A 23,348-nucleotide genomic window follows, 5' to 3' on the forward strand; every position below is an offset into this window, starting at 1 on the left:
TTCTATATATTCATAAATGGAAAAATTAGGCAAAAAAAAAAATAGAAAGGTTAAAAGGAGAGAACGGGATGGTGGAAGACCCAAAAAATATGGCAGAACTATTAAATAATAAATTTCAGGAGGTCTTTACTAAGGAATCCAAATTTGAAAGGCCACAGAATAATAGAGACAATGTATATGAAAGAGATTAAAGTAACCAAGCTTGAAATAAAAAAGTTAATGAAGGAACTGGATGAAGAGAAGGCAATGGGACCAGATGAAGTCTCAGGCAGAATACTGAAAGAATGTAAGGAAAAACTAGCAAGTCCTATATACATCATCATAAAATGCTCAATAGAAAATGGAACAGTACCAGTAGAATGGAAAAGAGCTGAGGTGGTTCCCATATATAAGACCGGAAGGAAGGAAGAACCTTTAAATTACAGACCGGTATCACTAACTAGTGTAATATGCAAGATGTGTGAAAGAATAATAAAGAAACAATGGATCGAATTCCTTGAAGACAACAAATTAATATCAAATAGCCAATTTGGTTTTAGAAAAAGACGGTCCTGTGTAACTAATTTATTGAGTTTCTATTCTAGAATAGTTGATAGAGTACAAGAGAGAGAGGGATGGGTTGACTGTATTTATTTGGATTTAAAAAAGGCGTTTGACAAAGTGCCACATGCAAGATTACTATGGAAGTTAGAGGAGAAGGGTGGCTTAAAAGGAAGCACATTGAGATAGATAGAAAATTATTTGAGGGGGAGAGAAATAAGGACGGTAGTTAAAGATATGCAGTCCAAATGGAGAGCAGTAGAAAGCGGAGTGCCACAGGGGTCAGTATTGGCACCAATACTTTTCCTCATTTATATCAACGACATGCCAGAAGGAGTGAACAGCTACATAAATCTGTTTGCAGATGATACGAAACTGCAGAGTTATAAAGCAAAAAGAGAATTGTGAAATACAGGCAACCCCCGTTTAACGAAGGGGTTACGTTCCTAAAAAACACTTCGTTAAGCGAAACTTCGTTAAGCGAACCGATTATAACATGTATAACCCCTGATTTGAACTTCCATTGAGAGTAAGCAAAGTGAGAGTGCATCATAGTACAGTAAAAGGTTTAATGAAAGTAAAAATTATGAAGTTAAACATTTAGGTAGTTTAATTTAAGTCATTATAATGTACACTAATGTATGTATGTACGTAACTTTATAATGTTGATGATCTTAACTTTATGAAGGAGGGAGAGTGAAACGGAAATACACTAACCGCAACCTGTGAAATGTAAACAAAGTGCGCATCATGGTACTGCATACAAAACTTATGTACCACATTTCCACAAGGCTTTCCATTTTATCCATTGTAGAGTCACAAGTTCTGGTGGTTCTTTTAGCTTGCAAGGAAGATGAGGTCTCACTAGACTTCTTAATAGAGTATCTTGACTTGAAAATAGTAGACAGTAGATGGAGTCAAACCATGGTGGGAAGCAATGTTATTAGTTTTCTGGCCTCTCTCGTCTGTGAATAATACCCAGCTTCACTTCGAGAGTAAGACACTTCCTGGTCTTCTTAGGAACGTTAGGCCACATTGCAGGGTGTTTTGGTGGTAAGTTGAACTAAGGAAGATGAGCTACTGGTGACGCTGTTATGTTTTGACTGGGCAGTGAGTGGTGTGTGTGATCTTGATCTTGATCTTGATGCTACAGGTGACACAGAATTTCTTCTGAGTCAGGCCTTTGTATCGGCAGAGCCTGTGTTGTCCACGAGAGGCTTGATCTTGATCTTTATTCTATAGGTGTTTCAGGATTTCTTCTGAGGCAGGCCTTAGTACCAGCAACTCCTGATGTATTCAAAAGGCTGTCAGCTTGCATGATACAGTGGGGCTTTCAAATTTTGAAAAAAAATTACCTGGATAAAACTTCGTTAAAGCGAGTTTGGTGTTCGTTAAAGGAGCAGATGGTATCAAAATGAAACCTTCGTTATAGCGAAATTTCGTTGTGTGAACCTTCGTTAAACGGGGGTTGCTTGTACTGCAAGAAGACCTAAATAAAATCTGGGAATGGAGTAAAAAGTGGGAAATGGAATTCAATGTGAACAAAAGCCATGTCATGGAAATGGGAAAGAGTGAAAGACGACCGGTGGGAATCTATAAGATGGGAGATGGAGTAGAACTGGAGAAAGTTAAAAAGGAAAAGGACTTAGGAGTGACGATGGAAGAAAACAATCAACCAGTAAGCCATATTGATAGAATTTTTAGAGAAACATATAATTTGCTAAGGAATATTGGAGCAGCATTTCACTACATGGACAAAGAAATGATGAAGAAATTGATAAGTACTATAATAAGACCCAGATTGGAATATGCAGGAGTAATGTGGACCCCTCATAAAAAGAAACACATAAGGAAATTGGAGAGGCTACAAAAAATAGCTACAAGAATGGTTCCAGAATTTGAAGGGATGACATATGAGGAGAGACTAAAGGCTATAGATCTACCAACCCCGGAACAAAGAAGGGAGAGAGGAGACTTGATACAAGTTTATAAATTGATCAACGGAATGGACCAAGTGGATAATGAGAAACTGATCCTGAGAAAAGAATATGACATCCGAAGCACAAGATCGAATAGTAAAAAGCTGAGAAAAGGAAGATGTCTGAGAGATATTAAAAAATATAGTTTCCCGTAGAGATGTATTGAGACGTGGAACAGTTTAAATGAAGAAGTAGTGTCTGCAACGAGTGTGCATACTTTTAAAGTAAGATTGGATAAGTGTAGATATGGAGACGCGGCCACACGAGCATAAAGCCCAGGCCCTGTAAAACTACAACTAGGTAAATACACACATATACAGGCAACCTCCATTTAATGAAGGTTCACACAACAAAATTTCGCTACAACGAAGGTTTCCTTTTACTACTATCTGCTCGTTTAATGAACACCAAACTCGCTTTAACAAAATTTTATCCAAGTAATTTATTCCAAGTTTGAAAGCCCCGCCGTATCACGCAGGCCAACAGGTTTTTGAATACACCAGCACTTCTCATGGAGAAAATGCGCTCCACTCACTCCTCCTAGTTCAAAACAATAACAGTGTCAGCAGCAGCTTGTCTTCCCTTGCTCTACATGCCACCAAAACGGCCTGCAATGTCCCCTAGCGTTGCTAAGAAGACCAGGAAGTCTCTTACTCTCAAAGTGAAGCTGGATATTATTCACAGACACAAGAGAGGCGAGAAAACTAATAGCATTGCTTCCCACCATGGCTTGATTCCATCTACTGTCTACCATTTTCAAGTCAGCAGACTCTATTAACCTCTTCAGTATCTTGGTGTTTTCATATTCATTCTAGTTACTATTTAGCAATTTTACACAGCTTCAGGAACTTATGGGAGGATTAGAATAGTGAGGACAGTGGCCATTAATCTTCTGACCTCCATAGACACTTCCTAATGTCAATATAAAGGTCTAATCTAACATAAATCTCAAGGTAAAAATGCGTCCCAGTACTGAGGGGGTTAAGAAGGCTGGTGAGATCATATCTTCCTTGCAAGCTGCAATGGATAAAATGGAAAGCCTTGTGGAAATGTGGTACATAAGTTTTGTATGCGGTACAATGATGTGGCCTTTGTTTACATTCCACAGGTTGCCAGCTAGCATATTTCCCGTTCCATTCTCCCTCCCTTCATAAATTTAAGATCATCAACATTATAAAGTTACTTATATACATACATTAGTGTACATTATAATGAATCAGTCTTAAATTAAACTGCTTAAATGTTTAACTTCATAATTTTTACTTTCATTAAACCTTTTACTGTACTATGATGCACTCTCACTTTGTTTACTCTCAATGGAAGCTTGTCAGGGGTTAAACTTGTTATAATTGGTTTGCTTAGCGAAAATTTGCTTCACGAAGGGTTTTTTGGGAACGTAATCCCTTCATTAAGAGGAGGTTGCCTGTATATATATATATATATATATATATATATATATATATATATATATATATATATATATATATATATATATATATATTCACACCAGCACCTCTCTCTCTCTCTCTCTCTCTCTCTCTCTCTCTCTCAGTGTGACAGTGTCATTATTTCAAACAAAAAATACATAACTAACAATTCACTTTGGCAGGTTGCGGGTCCAACCAGCCAGGGACCACAATTCATCATGAGTACCACTATGGTAACCCCTACAAGGCAAGCAGTCACTGCTCTCCACCTTATTAAAAATGTCATAAATCATAGACAAACATGTCAAAATAGTATCTAGCAAGCAGGAATAGATAAATATGGGCCTTTTTGGCTCGTTTATCATGTCAAATGTGCATTCATCCACGCAGGCACTACAGAACTATGGATTTGTAGGGGAGAGAGAAGAGAAGAGAGAAAAAAAAAAAAAAAAAAAAAAAAAAAAAAAAAAAAAAAGTCTGACCAGTTTATTATTGAGCAAAATCTGTTATTGTGAAACACCACTGTACGTACATACTAATTGAAAGCCTCTTTTACTAACTTTCATTCATTTGTATCCACAAACTTTAGACTATTACTCAGTATACAAACAATACTTGCTTACAAGTACCTTCTTCAGCTTCAATGCTGCTACAACAGCTGGGCGACGCTCCATCTGTGCTGCTAGCCGCTGGTTCCTCCGAGACGCCTGAGCCTGCTGCCGTCTCTCCTCCAGTCCAGGGGCACCCTGACCCTGGACCATGGGCTTCTCCTGGCGCAGCACCGTGAATCTGTGGCAGGACCAGTCTGCCGGTCACTAGAGGGCCATGTCACCCGCCTGTGAGCTTATCCTCTTCCTGGGAGTTCTTCCTCGCCCTGAAGAAGCTCCAGTCCCCCCTCATGATAACTTCACTTTTGTTTGAAGTCATGGCCACCCACAGTGAGTCCCCATGCAACTAACAGCCCACTAAAGGTACCACCATTTTAACCTGCTTTAACCATTATAATTTGCCCAAATGCTGGATTGCAGTATAATGTTTTAATGTCTGATGGAGCCCTTTCCTCTTAAGCAGCCTTCTAAGAGTAGGCACAAGTCAATCCTCTTGTTGGCTTCTTCAAGATATGGTAGCTCCATTACAAACATGACTTGCTTCTGAAAGGCAACTTCCCTAATACCATCTTAGGTAAAATACCAAATAGCTTTACTTCACTGTTAAAAAAAACTGATTGCAGACAAACTTTTGAGTGGACATGTGTGAGTTACTGTTAACAGAACTGAGTCATAGGTGATCCATGAGAGACTTTAGAAGAAAATGTGAAATTGACATGAAATATTTTGTGCACAAAATGAAAATGAAAATGAATAAATAAATGTCAAATAAAGATATTATCTAAATTCAGTTTGACAACAAAAACAGGAAAAAGTTGTGACATGAAAAGCTGTCTTTTCATTATGTTCAAATTCTCTATAGTATGCACTTCTGTAGAATGTCAACATATGAATATTATGGAATTTTAAGGAATAGAGGAATAAAACTAACCATATGTATATGTGTATATATATATATATATATATATATATATATATATATATATATATATATATATATATATATATATATATATTGGAAGTTCATTACTCAAATGTCTTAATAGTCGAACTTTTCAATACTCAAACGGAAAACTTAATTTATTACTTGAAAAATACCCGAGTCGAATGTCCACACACGCCAGTTGTGCTGCCGCGATCGATCATCTGAATAAGATTCTCGTACATTCTGTCTGTAGTTTTTCATTTATAAAGTTACATTAACACCAAAGGTTTATCAGTGGTGAAAATATCTAGTAATCAAACTGTGGCACACATGATTGTAAACAAAGTACTGTCCTCTCTCTCTCTGCAGCCGCCACTGTCCCATTCTAGTACCAGTTTTACCGGCAACACCGGTAAAACGGTATACCGAATACCAGTGCACATCCCTATTCCTGCCACAGTCTTAAAAAAAAACATTCTTCTGCCTTCTGTAGTTTTTCATTTACAAACTTATAACAGCACCAAAGAGGCTTATTAGAGGTGAAAATAAGGAATCTAATGAGAGTGCAAGTGTTAGTGAGCAATAATCCTCCACTAGTGGGTTCACAGGAATCACACAAGGAGAAAAGTTACAAAGATGTTTTCATGGATGGTGACTTGTCTTTCGACGACCTCCCTCCTCCTCCCCTCCTCTTCCACGTTAACCATCACCAACCTGCACTTACGATATATATATATATATATATATATATATATATATATATATATATATATATATATATATATATATATACGGAGGATCCTCGCGATTCGACTGTTCGCAGTTCGAATTATCGCCAATTCGAACTCAGTTAATTAATACCTAATCCTCCAGGTTCGACCGACTGACTCGCCAATTCGACATTCATATCTTGCACGCCACCCACCTGGTCAAATACGCCGCAAACTTGCCAGGCAAAAGTGTAAACCAATGCTATCCTGTGCATCACAGGCAGCGTCACACTACCACTTTCCCGTGAACTTTTTCTGTCAACTTTCTGAAGACTTTCAACTTTTGTCAACGCTGGTCGTCACACACAAGCTCACTTCCGCCTTTGTCGCATTTGTCAAATGTAAACAAACATGGCGGCCCCTTCGGCCCCTTCACCCCCAGCAAGCCGTTGTTATTTTTTCATTGCTATTTTTGGCCTTTAATGCTTCTTATGAAAAATTCTTCAGACAGCTTTGTCCACTTATAAATAACAGAGCTGCTCATCTTGGCCACTACTAGGCTAGGACAGAAATATATATATTTACATCTACTTATCAAGATTCTATTGATTTGAGATTATAGCATCATTCCAATTAACAAGAAAATTAATTCTATTATAAAAGCATTAATTAGAAGCCATAGATCTTAAATGGACTAAAAATTGATGCTAGAGGAAAACGTGCGTTTCGTCTGACTCAAGACAACAGAAAGCCACCTCCAGCCCCAGCCCTAAGAAGCACAATTTCCTGCCTTTCAAAGATAAGCTTGAGCTTATAAGAAAGTGTGAGGCAGGTATAGCTCACATTGTTGTTGCAGCACAAATGGGTGTCCCTAGATCAAGAGTATCAACAATTTGGAAGAACAGGGACAAGTACCGCGAGACCATTGCAAGTGTTTTTATTTCCAAAATTGTACTGTACAGCATCCTAATGTGCTTAATAAAAAAAATTGTTAGCTATAAATGAAGCCTTTAATAGTACTGATTTAGTCAAAGTTAGTGTTTTTTAGAGGTTATAATGATGTTTTGGGTGGTCAGGCTGGAGGTTGGTCCCTATCCCCCATAATTCTATCTTATGGGAAAAATTGCTTCACAATTCGAATAAATGCTGATTTGACCGATGAAAAACTGCCCTAACCCCGTTGAATTGCGAGGATCCCGTGTATATAAATACTGAAATTTTCATAAACATAAGGTTTTGCTAAGACTAGAAATAATTACCTGATTTATAGGTATCGATAGTCGAACTTTTTGATACTCAAACAGCCATTTGGAACGAATTATGTTTGAGTATTGAGTCTCCACTATATATACACACACAGTAGACACTTAATACTTAATTCTTTCCAAATGGCTGTTCAATACCTATACCTATAAATCTGGTTATTCATTCTAACCTTAGCAAATCCAAGTTTACAAAAATTTTATGTATTGTTTTTAATTTTGATTTGTACTTTATGTAAGTGAAGGCTGGTGATGGATAACATAGAAGAGGAGGGGAGAAGGGTGAAGAGGAAGAGGGAGGCTATTTGTCGGAGGACAAGTCACCATATAAAATGCCTGGTAATGTGGTATGGTTCTTGTGAACCCTCTATTGGAGAGCACTTGCATTCTTACTATAGTCCGTTCATCCAAAGAATCCAGGCCGAAACTGTTATTCGTTCAGCTCATGCCACGCCACTAAACCTTCCCGACACTTAAATTTTCTTCAAGTACATTTATTTTTCTTCAAGCTATAAACTTGTATATCTATTGAGTTAAATGAAGAAAAATAAATGTACTTGAAGAAAATTTAAGCATCGGGAAGGTTTGGTGGCGACAGGGGTAGGCAGGGCTGCCAACCGAACTAGCAGTTTCGCCTGGATTCTTTGGATGAACGGACTTTAGATTCCTTACTTTCACCATTAATAAGCCTCATTTGTGCCATTGTAAATAAAAAATTACAGAAAGAATACAGAAGAAAGTTGTTTTTCTCTAGACCAATATACTGGAATACTGATATTTTACCTTTGGTAATACCAATATTAGCGGCATCAAAACGGGACAACCATATATGCGGCCATTCAAGTACCAGGTTGAACTTTTGCATTCAAGTATTGAAAAGTTTGACTTTTAAGACATTCAAGTATTGAATCTTTCCTGTGTGTGTGTGTATTTACCTAGTTGTAGTTTTACAGGGCCTGGGCTTTATGCTCGTGTGGCTCCGTCTCCATATATACACTTATCCAATTTTTCTTTACAACTATGCACACTCGTTGCTGACACCACTTCCTCACTCAAACTGTTCCAAGTCTCAACACATTTTTGTGGGAAACTATATTTTTTAATATCTCTCAGACATCTTCCCTTCCTCAGTTTCTTACTATGCGATCTTGTGCTTCTAATATCATATTTCTTCTCTCAGGATTAATTTCTCATTATCCACTTGATCCATTCCGTTAATCAATTTATAAACTTGTATCAGATCCCCTCTCTCTCTTCTTTGTTCCAGGGTTGGTAGATCCATAGCTTTTAGTCTCTCCTCATATGTCATCCCTTTAAATTTTGAAACCATTCTTGTAGCCATTTTTTGTAGTCTCTCCAATTTCCTTGTGTATTTCTTTTTGTGGGGGTTCCACACAACTCCTGCATATTCCAATCTGGGTCTTATTATAGTACTTATCAATTTCTTCATCATTTCTTTGTCCATGTAATGAAATGCTAATCCAATATTCCTTAGCAGATTATATCTCTCTGAAAATTCTATCAATATGGCTTATCGGTTGATTATTTTCTTCCATCATCACTCCCAAGTCCTTTTCCTTTTTTACTTTTTCTAGTTCTACTCCATCTCCCATCTTATAGATTCCCACTGGTCGTCTTTCACTTTTTCCCATTTCCATGACATGGCTTTTGTCCACATTGAATTCCATCTCCCATGGTTTACTCCATTTCCAGATCTTGTTTAAGTCTTCCTGTGGTATTTCACAGTCCTCTTTTGTTTTGTGACTGCACAGTTTCGCATCGTCCGCAAACAGATTTACGTACCTGTTCACTCCCTCTGGCATGTCGTTTATATATATGAGAAAAAGTATTGGTGCCAATACTGACCCCTGTGGCACTCCGCTGTCTACTGCTCTCCACTTGGACTTCATATCTTTAACTACCATCCTTATTTCTCTCCCCCTCAAGTAATTTTCCATCCATCTCAATGTGCTTCCTTTTAAGCCACCCTTCTCCTCTAACTTCCACAGTAATCTTTCATGTGGAACTTTATCAAACGCCTTTTTTAAATCTAAATAAGTACAGTCGATCCATCCCTCTCTCTCTTGTACTTTATCAACTATTCTAGAGTAGAAACTCAATAAATTAGTTACACACGACTGACCTTTTCTAAAACCAAATAGGATATTTGATAATAATTTGTTGTCTTCAAGAAACTCAATCCATTGTTTCTTTATTACTCTTTCACACATCTTGCATATTACACTAGTTAGTGATACTGGTAGGTAATTTAAAGGTTTTTCCTTCCTTTCGCTCTTATATATGGGAACCACCTCAGCTCTTTTCCATTCTACTGGCACTGTTCCATTTTCTATTAAGCATTTTATGATGTATATAGGACTTGCTTGTTCTTCTCTACATTCTTTTAATATTCTGCTTGAGACTTCATCCGGTTCCATTGCTTTCTCTTCATCTAATTCCGTCATCAACTCTTTTATTTCAAGCTTGGTTACTTTAATGTCTATCATATGGACAGTCTCTCTATTACCCTGTGGTTTTCCGAATTTGGATTCCATTGTAAAGACCTCCTGAAATTTACTATTTAACAGTTCTGCCATACTTTTTGGGTCTTCCACCATCCCGTTCTCTCCTTTTAACCTTTCTATTGTTTCTTTTCGTCTTATTTTTCCATTTATGAATCTGTGGAACAATTTCGGTTGTTCCTTACATTTTTCAACAATGTCCTTTTCATAGTTGCTTTCTTCTTCTTTTCTCACCTTAGCATATTCATTTCTTGCTGTTTTGAAGTTCTCCTTATTTTCTGGATTTCTATTTCTCCTCCACTTTTTCCATACTCCATCTCTTTTCTACTTTGCCCTAGCACACCTTGCATTAAACCAATCTTTCTTTCCTTTTTCTTTATTTCTACATTTTGGGACATATTCCCAGACTCCTGTTTTGTATATTTCCAAAAATAAGTTATACTTCTCTTGAACCGTTTCTGAGTTTTCCATGTCCTCCCAGTTTATGTTTTTAAAATAAATCTTGAGGTTCTCAATATCAGCCTTTCTGTAATTTAACCGGACTCCTTTGTATGATTCGTCTCTATCTTCCTTTCCCTCTTCTATATCCATTTCTAATATTATATGGTCACTCTTTCCCAATGGGCACTTATATTTTATATCATCGTTCATTTGTACACCCCTTGTAAAAACTAGGTCCAATATCGCCGGCTCATCGTTTCCTCTGAATCTTGTGTTTTCCTTTACTCTTTGGACCATCATATTATCTATCATTAGATTCAGGAATCTATCTCCCCAGGCTTCTTCCCCCATACCACTTTCATAATTTTCTCCTTTCTTTAATGATTCTTGTAAGACTCTTTATTGTGTCATCATTCATGTCTTTATATTTTTTATTGGTCCATGAGTTTGTTTTTGGTGGCACATATGTTCCAATGATTGTTAACTCCTTTTTATCAATATGTATCTTAATATACAGTATTTCTGATTTTCCTTCCCCAAACTCCACTTGATTTACCACCATGTCTTTCCTTAACATCATCATGACTCCTCCTCCTCTTTTACCCACTCTGTCTCTCCTCCATATATTATACCTTTTATCTATGTCTATATTTATTGCCTCATTTAACTTTGTTTCCACTAGGCATACAATATTGGATTCTTCTTTCTTTATGTAATCTCTAAATTCTAATTTACTTGATAAAACCCCATCTATGTTCGTATACATCATTTTTAATCTCTTGTTCTTATCATTTTTAGTTAAACTTGCTCCATTTTTTTCTCTTCCTTCTCTTTTATATACCATTTCCTTATCCTGTCTCCTAGAATTCTCTAAAAAAAAAATGCCTTCTCCTCCTCTGACCTTTCATTATTTTTTTCCCTTGCTTCTGCCACCAGTTTGTTGTCTCTTCCTTTTCTCCTCGTTTCTAATTTTCTTTATATATATATATTTATATATATATATATATATATATATATATATATATATATATATATATATATATATATATATATATACACACAGTAAGGTCCCGAGTTACGTCAGAATTACGTTCCTGAAACATAAAAAAAAGTCGATTTTGTACATAACTCGAGTTTTTGTACTTTCAAAGCATATTATCAAGTTTTCAACCAATAATTTTTTATGGTTATTCAGGTAAGTAAAAGGTTATATTGTTATATTGGTATATTATTTACAACTATGTAGGAATATATTGATTAGGGCCGCGAACGCGAAGGACTGCAGGTTGCCGAGAGGGGCGGCCTGAGGCCGCCAGGAGGGTGGACAGGTCGAATGTTGTGACGCCCAGGGCGGACAGCTGAGAGAGGGTGGGCAGGTTGAACGTTGTGACGCCCAGGGCAGACAGCTGGGAGCTTTGTGGAGTGCGGTAAGAGTAGAAGTGTTATATAAGTAAAAGGTTATATTGTTATATTATTTACATGTATGTAGGAATATGAAACACAAGCTTGTTTTTGTTGTTGATTAAGGCCGCGAACGCGAAGGACTGCATGTTACCAGAGGGGTGGACGCCTGAGGCCGCCAGGAGGGTGGGCAGGTCGAATGTTGTGACGCCCAGGGCAGACAGCTGGGAGCGTAGTGCTGTGCGGTGGGAGTAGAAGCATGGGCAGCGGGGCAGGAAATGCAATAGGAAAGGGCAATAGGGATCAGCAGACAAGCACAGACGGTGCAAGTGAGCTGCGAGTGTCGTGTGGCCCAGGCGAAGGCTCCGGAGTTGTTATTGTTGTGATGGTGGGTGGTTGAGCCCTCAAGGTCGTCAACCTCCCCGTTGTCATGGTAACGGGCTTCCCATTTTCTTCTTCACTCCCTTACACAACTGCTGCCTCCCTTCTCATGTCTTTTAATTATGTCCACTTTTTCTTGTAGTGTAATGGTTTTCCTTTTCTTAGCATCATTGCTATCACTCAGGAATTTTCTTTTTGGTGCCATTGAGCAAGATACTAAGATAGTCAACAAACGCAGATGTAGGAACACTCTTGCCAGGGGCGACAGTGTGGTGGAACTGAGGTACGTAGAGTGTTATTGTATTCAAGCATGAGGTGGGCGGTGTGGTGGATAACCACTAGTGACGCCTGGCGGCCAACAATAACAATAAACCCCGCGCTTTACGATTTATGAATTTTCAATTTTTTAAAATCTTAAATTGCCTTATAGTGGACTGACGTAAGTGTGAGTTTGACGTAACTCGAGACTGACGTAACCCGGGACCTTACTGTATATATATATGTATATATGTATGTATATATATATATATATATATATATATATATATATATATATATATATATATATATATATATATATATATATATATACCTTTGCAATCTTTGTGTATTTACCTAGTTGTATTTACCTAGTTGTAGTTTTACAGGGCATGGGCTTTATGCTCGTGTGGCCCCGTCTCCATATCTACACTTATCCAATCTTACTTTAAAAGTGTGCACACTCGTTGCAGACACCACTTCCTGATGTAAACTGTTCCACTTCTCAACACATCTCTGCGGGAAACTATATTTTTTAATATCTCTCAGACATCTTCCTTTTCTCAGCTTTTTACTATGTGATCTTGTGCTTCGGATGTCATATTCTTCTCTCAGGATCAGTTTCTCATTATCCACTTGGTCCATTCCGTTGATCAATTTATAAACTTGTATTAGGTCTCCTCTCTCCCTTCTTTGTTCCAGGGTTGGTAGATCCATAGCCTTTAGTCTCTCCTCATATGTTATCCCTTCAAATTCTGGAACCATTCTTGTAGCTATTCTTTGTAACCTCTCCAATTTCCTTATGTGTTTCTTTTTATGGGGAGTCCACACTACTCCTGCATATTTCAATCTGGGTCTTATTATAGTACTTATCAATTTCTTCATCATTTCTTTGTCCATGTAGTGTAATGCTACTCCAATATTCCTTAGCAAATTATATGTTTCTCTAAAAATTCTATCAATATGGCTTACTGGTTGATTGTTTTCTTCCATCGTCACTCCTAAGTCCTTTTCCCTTTTGACTTTCTTCAGTTCTACTCCATCTCCCATCTTATAGATTCCCACAGGTCGTCTTTCACTCTTTCCCATTTCCATGACATGACTTTTGTTCACATTGAATTCCATTTCCCATTTCTTACTCCATTCCCATATCTTATTTAGGTCTTCCTGCAGTATTTCATAATCCTCCTTTTGCTCTATAACTCTGCACAGTTTCGTATCGTCCGCAAACAAATTTATGTAGCTGTTCACTCCTTCTGGCATGTCGTTAATATAAATGAGGAAAAGTATTAGTGCAAATACTGACCCCTGTGGCACTCCGCTTTCTACTGCTCTCCACTTTGACTTTATATCTTTAACTACCGTCCTTATTTCTCTCTCCCTCAAATAATTTTCTATCCATCTCAATGTACTTCATTTTAAGCCACCTTTCTCCTCTAACTTCCACAGTAATCTTGCATGTGGTACTTTGTCAAACGCCTTTTTTAAATCCAAATAAATGCAGTCAACCCATCCCTCTCTTTTTTGTACTCTATCAACTATTGTAGAATAGAAACTCAATAAATTAGTTACACAAGACCATCCTTTTCTAAAACCAAATTGGCTATTTGATATTAATTTGTCTTCAAGGAACTCAATCCATTGTTTCTTTATTATTCTTTCACACATCTTGCATATTACACTAGTTAGTGATACCGGTCCGTAATTTAAAGGTTCTTCCTTCCTTCCGCTCTTATATATGGGAACCACCTCAGCTCTTTTCCACTCCACTGGCACTGTTCCATTTTCTACGGAGCATTTAATGATGTTGTATATTGGACTTGCTAGTTCTTCCCTACATTTTCAGTATTCTACCTGAGACTTCATCCGGTCTCATTGCCTTCTCTTCATCCAGTTCCTTCATTAACTCTTTTATTTCAAGCTTGGTTACTTTAATCTCTTTCATATAGATTGTCTCTCTATTAATCTGTGGCCTCTCGAATTTGGATTCCTTAGTAAAGACCTCCTGGAATTTTTTATTTAATAGTTCTGCCATACTTTTTGGGTCTTCCACCATCCCGTTCTCTCCTTTTAACCTTTCTATTGTTTCTTTTTGCCTAATTTTTCCATTTATGAATCTATAGAACAATTTTGGTTGCTCCTTACATTTTTCGACAATGTCTTTTTCGAAATTCTTTTCCTCTTCCTTCCTCACCTTAACATATACATTTCTTGCTGCTTTGAAGATTTCCTTATTTGCTGGATTCCTATTTCTCCTCTACCTTTTCCATGCTCCATCTCTTTTCTCCTTTGCTCTAGCACACCTTGCATTAAACCAATCTTTCTTACCTTCTTCTTTAGGTCTATATTTTGGGACATATTCCCCGACTCCTGTTTTGTATATTTCCAAAAATAAGTTATATTTGTCTTGCATTGTCTATGAGTTTTCCATCTCCTCCCAGTCTACGTTTTTAAAATAGTTCTTGAGATTCTCAGTATCGGCCTTTCTGTAATTTAATCGGTCTCCTTTGTATGAATCGTCTCTATCTTCCTTTCCCTCTTCTATATCTATTTCTAATATTGTATGGTCACTCTTTCCCAATGGGCACTTATATCTTATATCATCATTCATTTGTATACCCCTTGTAAAAACTAGGTCCAATCTCGCCGCTCGTCGCTTTCCTCTGAATCTTGTGCATTCCTTTACTCTCTGGTCCATCATATTGTCTATCATTAGGTTCAAGAATCTTTCTCCCCAGGCTTCTTCCCCCATACCACTTTCATAATTTTCCCAGTCCACTTCTTTACAGTTGAAATCTCCTACTAATATCCCTTTTCTCCTTTCTTTAACGATTCTCATTAGACTCCTTATTGTGTCATCTATCATGTCTTTATATTCTTGATTGGTCCATGAATTTGTCTTTGTGTGTGTGGGTGTGTGTGTATTTGCCTAGTTGTAGTTTTACAGGGCCTGGGCTTTATGCTCGTGTGGCCCCGTCTCCATATCTACACTTATCCAATCTTACTTTAAAAGTATGCAAACTCATTCCAGACACTACTTCTTCATTTAAGCTGTTCCACGTCTCAATACATTTTTTTTTTTTTTTATACCTTTTCTCAGCTTTTTCGTGTGCGATCTTGTGCTTCGAATGTCATATTCTTCTCTCAGGATCAGTTTCTCATTATCCACTTGGTCCATTCTGTTGATCAATTTATAAATTTGTATCAGGTCTCCTCTCTCCCTTCTTTGTTCCAGGGTTGGTAGATCCATAGCCTTTAGTCTCTCCTCATATGTCATCCCTTCAAATTCTGGAATCATTCTTATAGCCATTTTTTGTAGTCTCTCCAATTTCTTTATGTGTTTCTTTTTATGAGGGGTCCACATTACTGCTGCATATTCCAATCTGGGTCTTATTATAGTACTTATCAATTTCTTCATCATTTCTTTGTCCATGTAGTGAAATGCTACTCCAGTATTCCTTAGCAAATTATATGTTTCTCTAAAAATTCTATCAATATGGCTTACTGGTTGATTGTTTTCTTACATCGTCACTCCTAAGTCCCTTTCCTTTTTAACTTTCTCCAGTTCTACTCCATCTCCCATCTTATAGATTCCCACAGGTCATCTTTCACTCTTTCCCATTTCCATGACATGGCTTTTGTTCACATTGAATTCCATTTCCCACTTTTTACTCCATTCCCAGATTTTATTTAGGCCTTCTTGCAGTATTTCACAATCCTCTTTTTGCTTTATAACTCTGCAGTTTCGTATCATCTGCAAACAGATTTATGTAGCTGTTCAGTCCTGGCATGTCGTTAATATAAATGAGGAAAAGTATTGGTGCTAATACTGACCCCTGTGGCACTCCACTTTCTACTGCTCTCCACTTGACTTCATATCTTTAACTACCGTCCCTATTTCTCTCCCCCTCAAATGATTTTCTATCCATCTCAATGTGCTTCCTTTTAAGCCACCCTTCTCCTCTAACTTCCATAGTAATCTTGCATGTGGCACTTTGTCAAACGCCTTTTTTAAATCCAAATAAATACAGTCAACCCATCCCTGTCTCTCTCTTGTACGTGTGTGTGTGTGTGTGTGTGTGTGTGTGTGTGTGTGTGTGTGTGTGTGTGTGTGTGTGTGTGTGTATACACAGTAAGTCTTCATTATACGGTAGTTCTTTATCTGGTATTTGGAAATTACTATCCTCTATTCAATATACGGTAAGAAAAATTCACAGATACGGTATCCGCTCATGTCATCCGAGAGGGCCCAGCGCGGAGGAGCAGGGGTGATGACGTCATCCACGCCAAACCTCCCCGCCACTCACAGTACTGACTTCAACTTGACCACCCTTGAAGCCTGTTATCTCTTTCTCTCCCCCCCCCCTTTTTAACTGGATTACACATTACTTATATGCATTACTAATTGATGAATAAATGGAGTATTACAGGGTCTATTGTAAGCAGAAATATATTCGTAATAATTATGGCAAACATTAAAAGCCTACTACCAGTGGCGAACCATGCAGCAACTGATAAAAGGCACAAATGGACCTGGCAAACCCACTATCAGAGAATGGTGGAAGTCATATAACATCAAGCACGCTTTAGATAACATAAAGTCATCTTGGGACAAAATGAAGACGCATCATGAACTTGGCATAGAATAAAGTATGGCCAGAATGCGCGCATAACATCCCAGTCTTCGCTGAAGACGACATCAGTGCGATCAGAAATAACAGTAAATCTGTGCCATAGGGCTGGCTTCAATGAAGTTGATGATGATGATGTTCAAGATCTTTTGGAAAGCCATGCTGAACCTCCCTCAAATGATGAACTTATAGAGCAAGACAAGGCATCACAGGAGACAGAAAAAGAGGTAGACGAGGAAGAAGAACCTGTGCGTGGCCTGGACATCAAAATTCTTAGAGAATGTCTCGGTGATATCGAAAAAGCTCTGGAAACCCTGAAGGAACGTGACCCAAATCCTGCCAGGAGTAGCAAAGTGGCTCATGACGTAGAGAAAAGTGTCAAGATTTATCAAGAAATCTATGATGAAAAAACAAGAAAAACCAGTCCTCCATCTACTCGTTCTTCCAGCAAGTCGGACATGCCGTCCCTGTCACACCTGCCGACCCTGCTACAGCTGGCCCTTCCACATCCACTGCCAACGGTTATAACAGCTGCCCCTTCATCCATATCCTCTTTATTCAAACCACATCTTCTTCCGACAGAGCAGATGACGACGTTTTATCCGCATCTGCACACTCAGCAGAAGATAAGTAAGGGCTGAAATCCCTATTGTCCCTTAACCTTGGGAGGGACATCATCTGATAGAATACATGGCGAGTGAAAGGTAAATAAAAACGTTTTGTTTATTTCTTTTGCGCATTACTTTACATTTTTTTTTAATGACGATTTTCATGTATTTTCATTTCTGTAGGGGTGACTTTTGACGAGCTGGAACTCATTCCCTATTATTACATGTTATAATGGGTTTGGTATACAGTAATTTCGATTTACGGTAAGGTTTCCAGGAACGCAAATGCACCGTATAACGAGGACTTACTGTATGTATATATGTATATATATATATATATATGTGTATATATATATATATATATATATATATATATATATATATATATATATATATATATATATATATATATATATATATATATATATATGTGTGTGTGTGTGTATATATATATATATATATATATATATATATATATATATATATATATAGAGAGAGAGAGAGAGAGAGAGAGAGAGAGAGAGAGAGAGAGAGAGAGAGAGAGAGAGAGAGAGAGAGAGAGAGAGAGAGAGAGAGAGAGAGAGAGAGAGAGAGGTTTGTTCCACTTCAATTACTCATGACGCCTCAGCAGTCTCAAAGATATGAACTTTCCACAAAGATAAAAGAAATACTCAATAATTCTTTTAAGGTTGCAAAAAACAGACCAAATATGTAAATATGTCCTTAAGATTCAATACTCAGTGAGGATAAGAAAAAATGCATAGCTTAATGATATGTACAAGAATGCATCAGATTAAGAATAAACTGTCAAATATAATATTATAATGTAATGAATGGAATGTATATAATTTAGCACCAAATATTCTAAAAGAAATAATAATAAAATTAAATTTAAAAAAAATAGAAAATACAACATATAATAATGAAAACTGAAAACTTCCTAACATATATTGAAAAGGTCCTTGACTTCTAGTGTACTTGGTGTATCAGATATCTGGACCAGATATTCAAAATCTTGAGGCTTTCAAATTTGTGATCCATTATGGGACCACCACTTTCCAGTGTCATTCACCAATGATGCAGAGCAGCAGTGTTATGGAAGCAGTGCATGAAGTAAGGATGACTGATGATGGTGGTTTTCAATTAACAATTCAGCTAGTAAAGCTCTGCTTTGTGAGGTAAGTGTTGAAATAACTAAAGACTTTATTAACACAACTATACAAAAGCTTACTCCAGGACAAATGGCTGAAAGAAGTGATTGTATAGTATATGTATGAGAGGTCAGGTCTATAATCTTAAGGTTTATTGTTAACATCAGTACCACTAGAGCTATATTTAAGTTAGACAGCTTTAAAAGATAGTCTGATTTTTTGGATAAGAGTTGGACAGGTTAGAGTCAATGAGTAATGCAAAAAGGTGATAATGATCTTGATCATGATTAAAGAATAAGAAATATAATAAAACATGAGTTCACAGTAAATATGAGCTTCAATGGAAAAATGAAGATCTCCATGATAGCTTGTTGCTGTATATACTAGCTCCATCACTATAGTAAACTCAGTTAAGACCCTACTTGGCATACGAGATATTGCTTTATGAAATTGTGGGGAAGATTTACTTCCTGTTATTCTCTTCATTTCACAAGGAGGAGAGAAGAAAACACTATATTCTAACTAACAAACTAGTGAATTACAAAATGAATAAATTCATGCTATAAATTTACATGATAGACAAACTTTAGCGAGCCATTCTACAAAAGCTAGAAGAAAAAAAATAACATGAACAACACAATATGTGTGTATAAAACTCAAACCACCACTCTACACCAAAATTTTCAAGTTATGATTAAAACTTTATGTTATCACTACACAACAGTGAAGCTATCATTTTTAAATTTCTTGAGTTTCACAATTACAGGAGTGTTGTCCTGCAGTGGGGAAACAATACAGATGTGACATACAGTGCACAAACAAGGAAAAAGGATGTGATATAAAATAGTTACAAAATGACTATGATAAAAGTAATTTCAAGGTTAAATCTTATTTGATATCACAAAGTACAAAAAACGAGAGAGAGAGAGAGAGAGAGAGAGAGAGAGAGAGAGAGAGAGAGAGAGAGAGAGAGAGAGAGAAAAAAATCTTAATAACAGAAAGGAGAAAAATGGTGAGAGAGAATCTTAATAACAGAATGGAGGAAAATGGTGAGAGAGAATCTAATTAGAAAGGAGAAAAATGGTATGAACATCCATAAGGCCAACAATGATTATTTCATTGTCATCCCTTGTTGTGTTACATAAAAAAGAGTATAGGAGAAGTAAATATTATATATAACCCACATGATTACAAAACTTATCAACTACTCTGTAGTATCCACACCCAAAACTATAGAAAATAAAAATTAAAAAAACTGAATAAAGAGGGCAATCCTAAATCCATTCCCTCATTACATCTCAATTCTCCTCATTGTGAAATGAAGCATGCTGACAAGTCACTATAGTAAGTTGTAACACCTGCTCTATTCTGCTGCTCAACTTACAGGCAAAACATCATATATTTCCAAGTTCTCATTGCATGGTTTTGTGACAAAATTAACTTACTCAAATCACTGACAATGAAGAACAAGTAGTTTTAAAGATTAAAATAAACTATCCAATGAGAATGACTACTGTACTGCTATATAATTTCTATTTTTCCCCTTAATAATACTTGTAAAAAATATATATATTACTAATAAACCATTATTTAACTTGTGTAGTCCAGAAAATAAAGGGTTCAAAATTATTTTTGGAGCAACATTTTGCATGCAGATGCAGGAAGACCAGCACAGTTCTTCACATCCATTGTCTTGCAAGCAAGACCAGCAGTTCTTCACACCAATTGTGTTGCAAGCAGGTTTAAGACACTAGACCTTCTGTGTTAGGTCAGTAATGTAGTGGCGGTGATTTTATTGTAATTTTTTTTTTCTAAAGCCAAACAGCATCCTCTGTTTCCTTCAGTTTATCAACTTTGAAAGGGCTCCTTATTCAGACAACATGTGTACAATAGTGTTGTAAAAGCAGGATGAGACACCTTATCTTTCATCAGCCTGCTTATCAAGGCTTCATGGTGGAGGTTGCCACTTTGGGAGGGGTGTCCAGTGCATTTCTACACACACCCACTTGGCTCTTAGAGTATTTGTCCAGTCAACCCCTGGATTCCTGTACCCTAGAGCCTGTGCGTCTGTGGCCTGAAGCTGTTCTTTGGGTTTCATTTTTCTTAACAAATTATTACAAATAAAACAATCTTTACTCAAAATTTATCAAAATAACTGGATAACAAAATAATCCAGTTTTTTTTTTACAGATATTTAAGTCTTCTGTTGATTGGAAGACTTTCAAAATAAATAACACCTTTCCCCCCTGATAAGGTAGCTTTGGGAAATGGGCCAAGTATGAAAGACAAAAGGGACCATCAGCTTTCTTTTATAAGCCTGAAAAGGACCCTTATTTGTAGAGCTCCTCACCACACTGCCCACTTTCTTTAATAAGCTGTGCAGTGATGTGGGCTCAAACTACAGACAACTACACATACATATGGCCCAAACAGAGCTGAGGTTAGGTTGTATTATGAGTATTTAATAAATGAATGACACTTATAATGACTGACGAGGACTCATCTGGGAAACAGTCAGGGGCTTTCTTTCATAAGATGAAGGAGCACAAATTATGGGCTGGTGGGGAGGGAAGGTCCTGCTGGTGCCTCATGGGCCAACTATCAAACAGCCATGACTCTCTCTCACCGGTCGTTCAGGGACATCCTGGTGGTTGATTTTAATATAATCTTCCCAACTGACATCTGAAATAAAAATATTAATAAATATTACTGCTTAAGCATACAATTACAAGAAAGTAGTATCTATTTCAAAGTAGAGAGAAGGAATAGGGATCTCAGAATAGGCACCAACCTTTACACATAATTACACAGGAGGAACAAACATTACTTGACCAATAGCTGATCCATGGTAGTAGTAGCATCTCAATTCAGTATTACTTTATAGAGTTAGGTGTCCAATAGGTATGCATCTGTCCATTAGGTACACACTTGGCATTTAAAAACTTGTCCACAGGATATGGCAACACTGGCATTAAAACCTGGTCTCGTTTTTAAGCTTAACCATTATACCTTTATGTCAACTGGTATCTACAGTCGGTTTGTTATGACTGAAGAAATCCAGCATCAAATATAAGAGAAGGTGTAAAAACTGTTTTCTTACGAAAACCTAAGGATTGCAACTTTTTTTTCATGTTTAATGACTAATTTTCTAATTGAAAATTACAACTTTTTTTATTTGTATAATTATTTTGTCATGCAATGCATGAGAAAAATGCATCAGGATTACATTCCCAGGCTGACTCTACTATAGTGATGAAAAAGAATCAATTTCCTCTGAAACTGTTAGAGCATCATCCAATCTAACTTACCCCAGGACTGGCCCAGAAGTAAGCAATGTGTGGTGTCCAAAATATATGTGTCTTTATTGGGCACCACGCACTGTGTACTTACTCACATAGATTCCATCTGCTCTAACACTGGGTGTTGTTGAGGACGAGTGACATTGATGCACAGCACAAAAAATGAACATATTTGTAACATACACAAACCAGCATACCATACACATCATACTAATACAGACACATACAAGCACTCATGCTTTCCACACACCATAAAGGACTGGAACAGGCTTCCTCATTGTATTTTAGGCAGCAGTACAATAGACACCGTCTCTAAACAAATAAAACAACCATTTATCACAACACCTCAACACTAACAGACACACTTGACTCACTTCCCTCCCTTCCACACTTGGATCCCTTCCCCCAACAACAGGGTTGCCAGATGTCCCATTTCAGATGAAGCCACATTTATTTATTTAATTTCCTTTTTATTTACTCTTTTTAATGGCCTATGGCACCTGTAGGCATACTTGAAGAGTCTATGTGAGAAGCACTCTGTTAAGCTTCCACCCATTAGTGGCACAGGCAATTTTATTTATAGTGGTACCCATACTAGGGCCCATATCACCACCCACGTGCATCTTTGGTGTAACCACCTAGAACCTGGGTATGATGGTGACATGTAGGTAACTTTAACCCACTTGACAAATGGCATAGCTCATAAGCGTTATGTGGTGGGATTCAAACCTACGTGTGGACTTCTGCTCGATCCCACGCTCACCACCTTATCCACTACGCCACAGCCTCCTTATGATCAAAAAGGCCATAAAAAGGCAAACCTTATTACACATAATATAGATATGGGGAAAAAACAATTATCTATTTATTGGGCTTGATAATGACAAAGATCACTAATTAGCTACATAGAGCTGATACTCCCTATTATCCTACTATATTCTACAAAATTAAGTTTACTGTGTATACTCAGTGATGGCCCGTATGGACGAGGCTTGAAGTTGTCTTGCTTGAAATGTACACTTGTAGCATTTCATCAAAATCCTGTCTGTTGTGAGTCTTGACACTAGACAAGACTCAGGTGGCCATTTTGATCCAGGGCACAATGTACACTTATGTACTAAACTTATATGAAACATGTATAGCATATGCGTGATTGTAAGGGCTTGAACTGCCAAATACTTACACACTCTCACTTCACATAAGTA

General features: G+C 37.2%; 1 protein-coding gene across 1 annotated transcript in view; it reads right to left on the bottom strand.

Annotated features, from left to right (window-relative positions):
• The window catches only part of LOC123514590 (chromatin target of PRMT1 protein-like), a 46,577-nt gene extending 25,025 nt beyond the window's left edge, over nucleotides 1-21,552 (bottom strand). The window contains exons 1-2 of the mRNA XM_045272554.1: nucleotides 21,471-21,552; nucleotides 4,576-4,735 (exon numbers count right to left, since the gene is read on the bottom strand). Of these exons, the coding sequence (XP_045128489.1) occupies nucleotides 4,576-4,735; nucleotides 21,471-21,526 (216 nt within the window). The 5' untranslated portion in view covers nucleotides 21,527-21,552. The remainder of the gene's footprint in view (nucleotides 1-4,575; nucleotides 4,736-21,470) is intronic.
• Nucleotides 21,553-23,348: the final 1,796 nt, after the last annotated feature.

Source organism: Portunus trituberculatus, chromosome 38 (genome assembly GCF_017591435.1).
Source record: "Portunus trituberculatus isolate SZX2019 chromosome 38, ASM1759143v1, whole genome shotgun sequence".
NCBI classification, from domain to species: Eukaryota; Metazoa; Arthropoda; class Malacostraca; order Decapoda; family Portunidae; genus Portunus; species Portunus trituberculatus.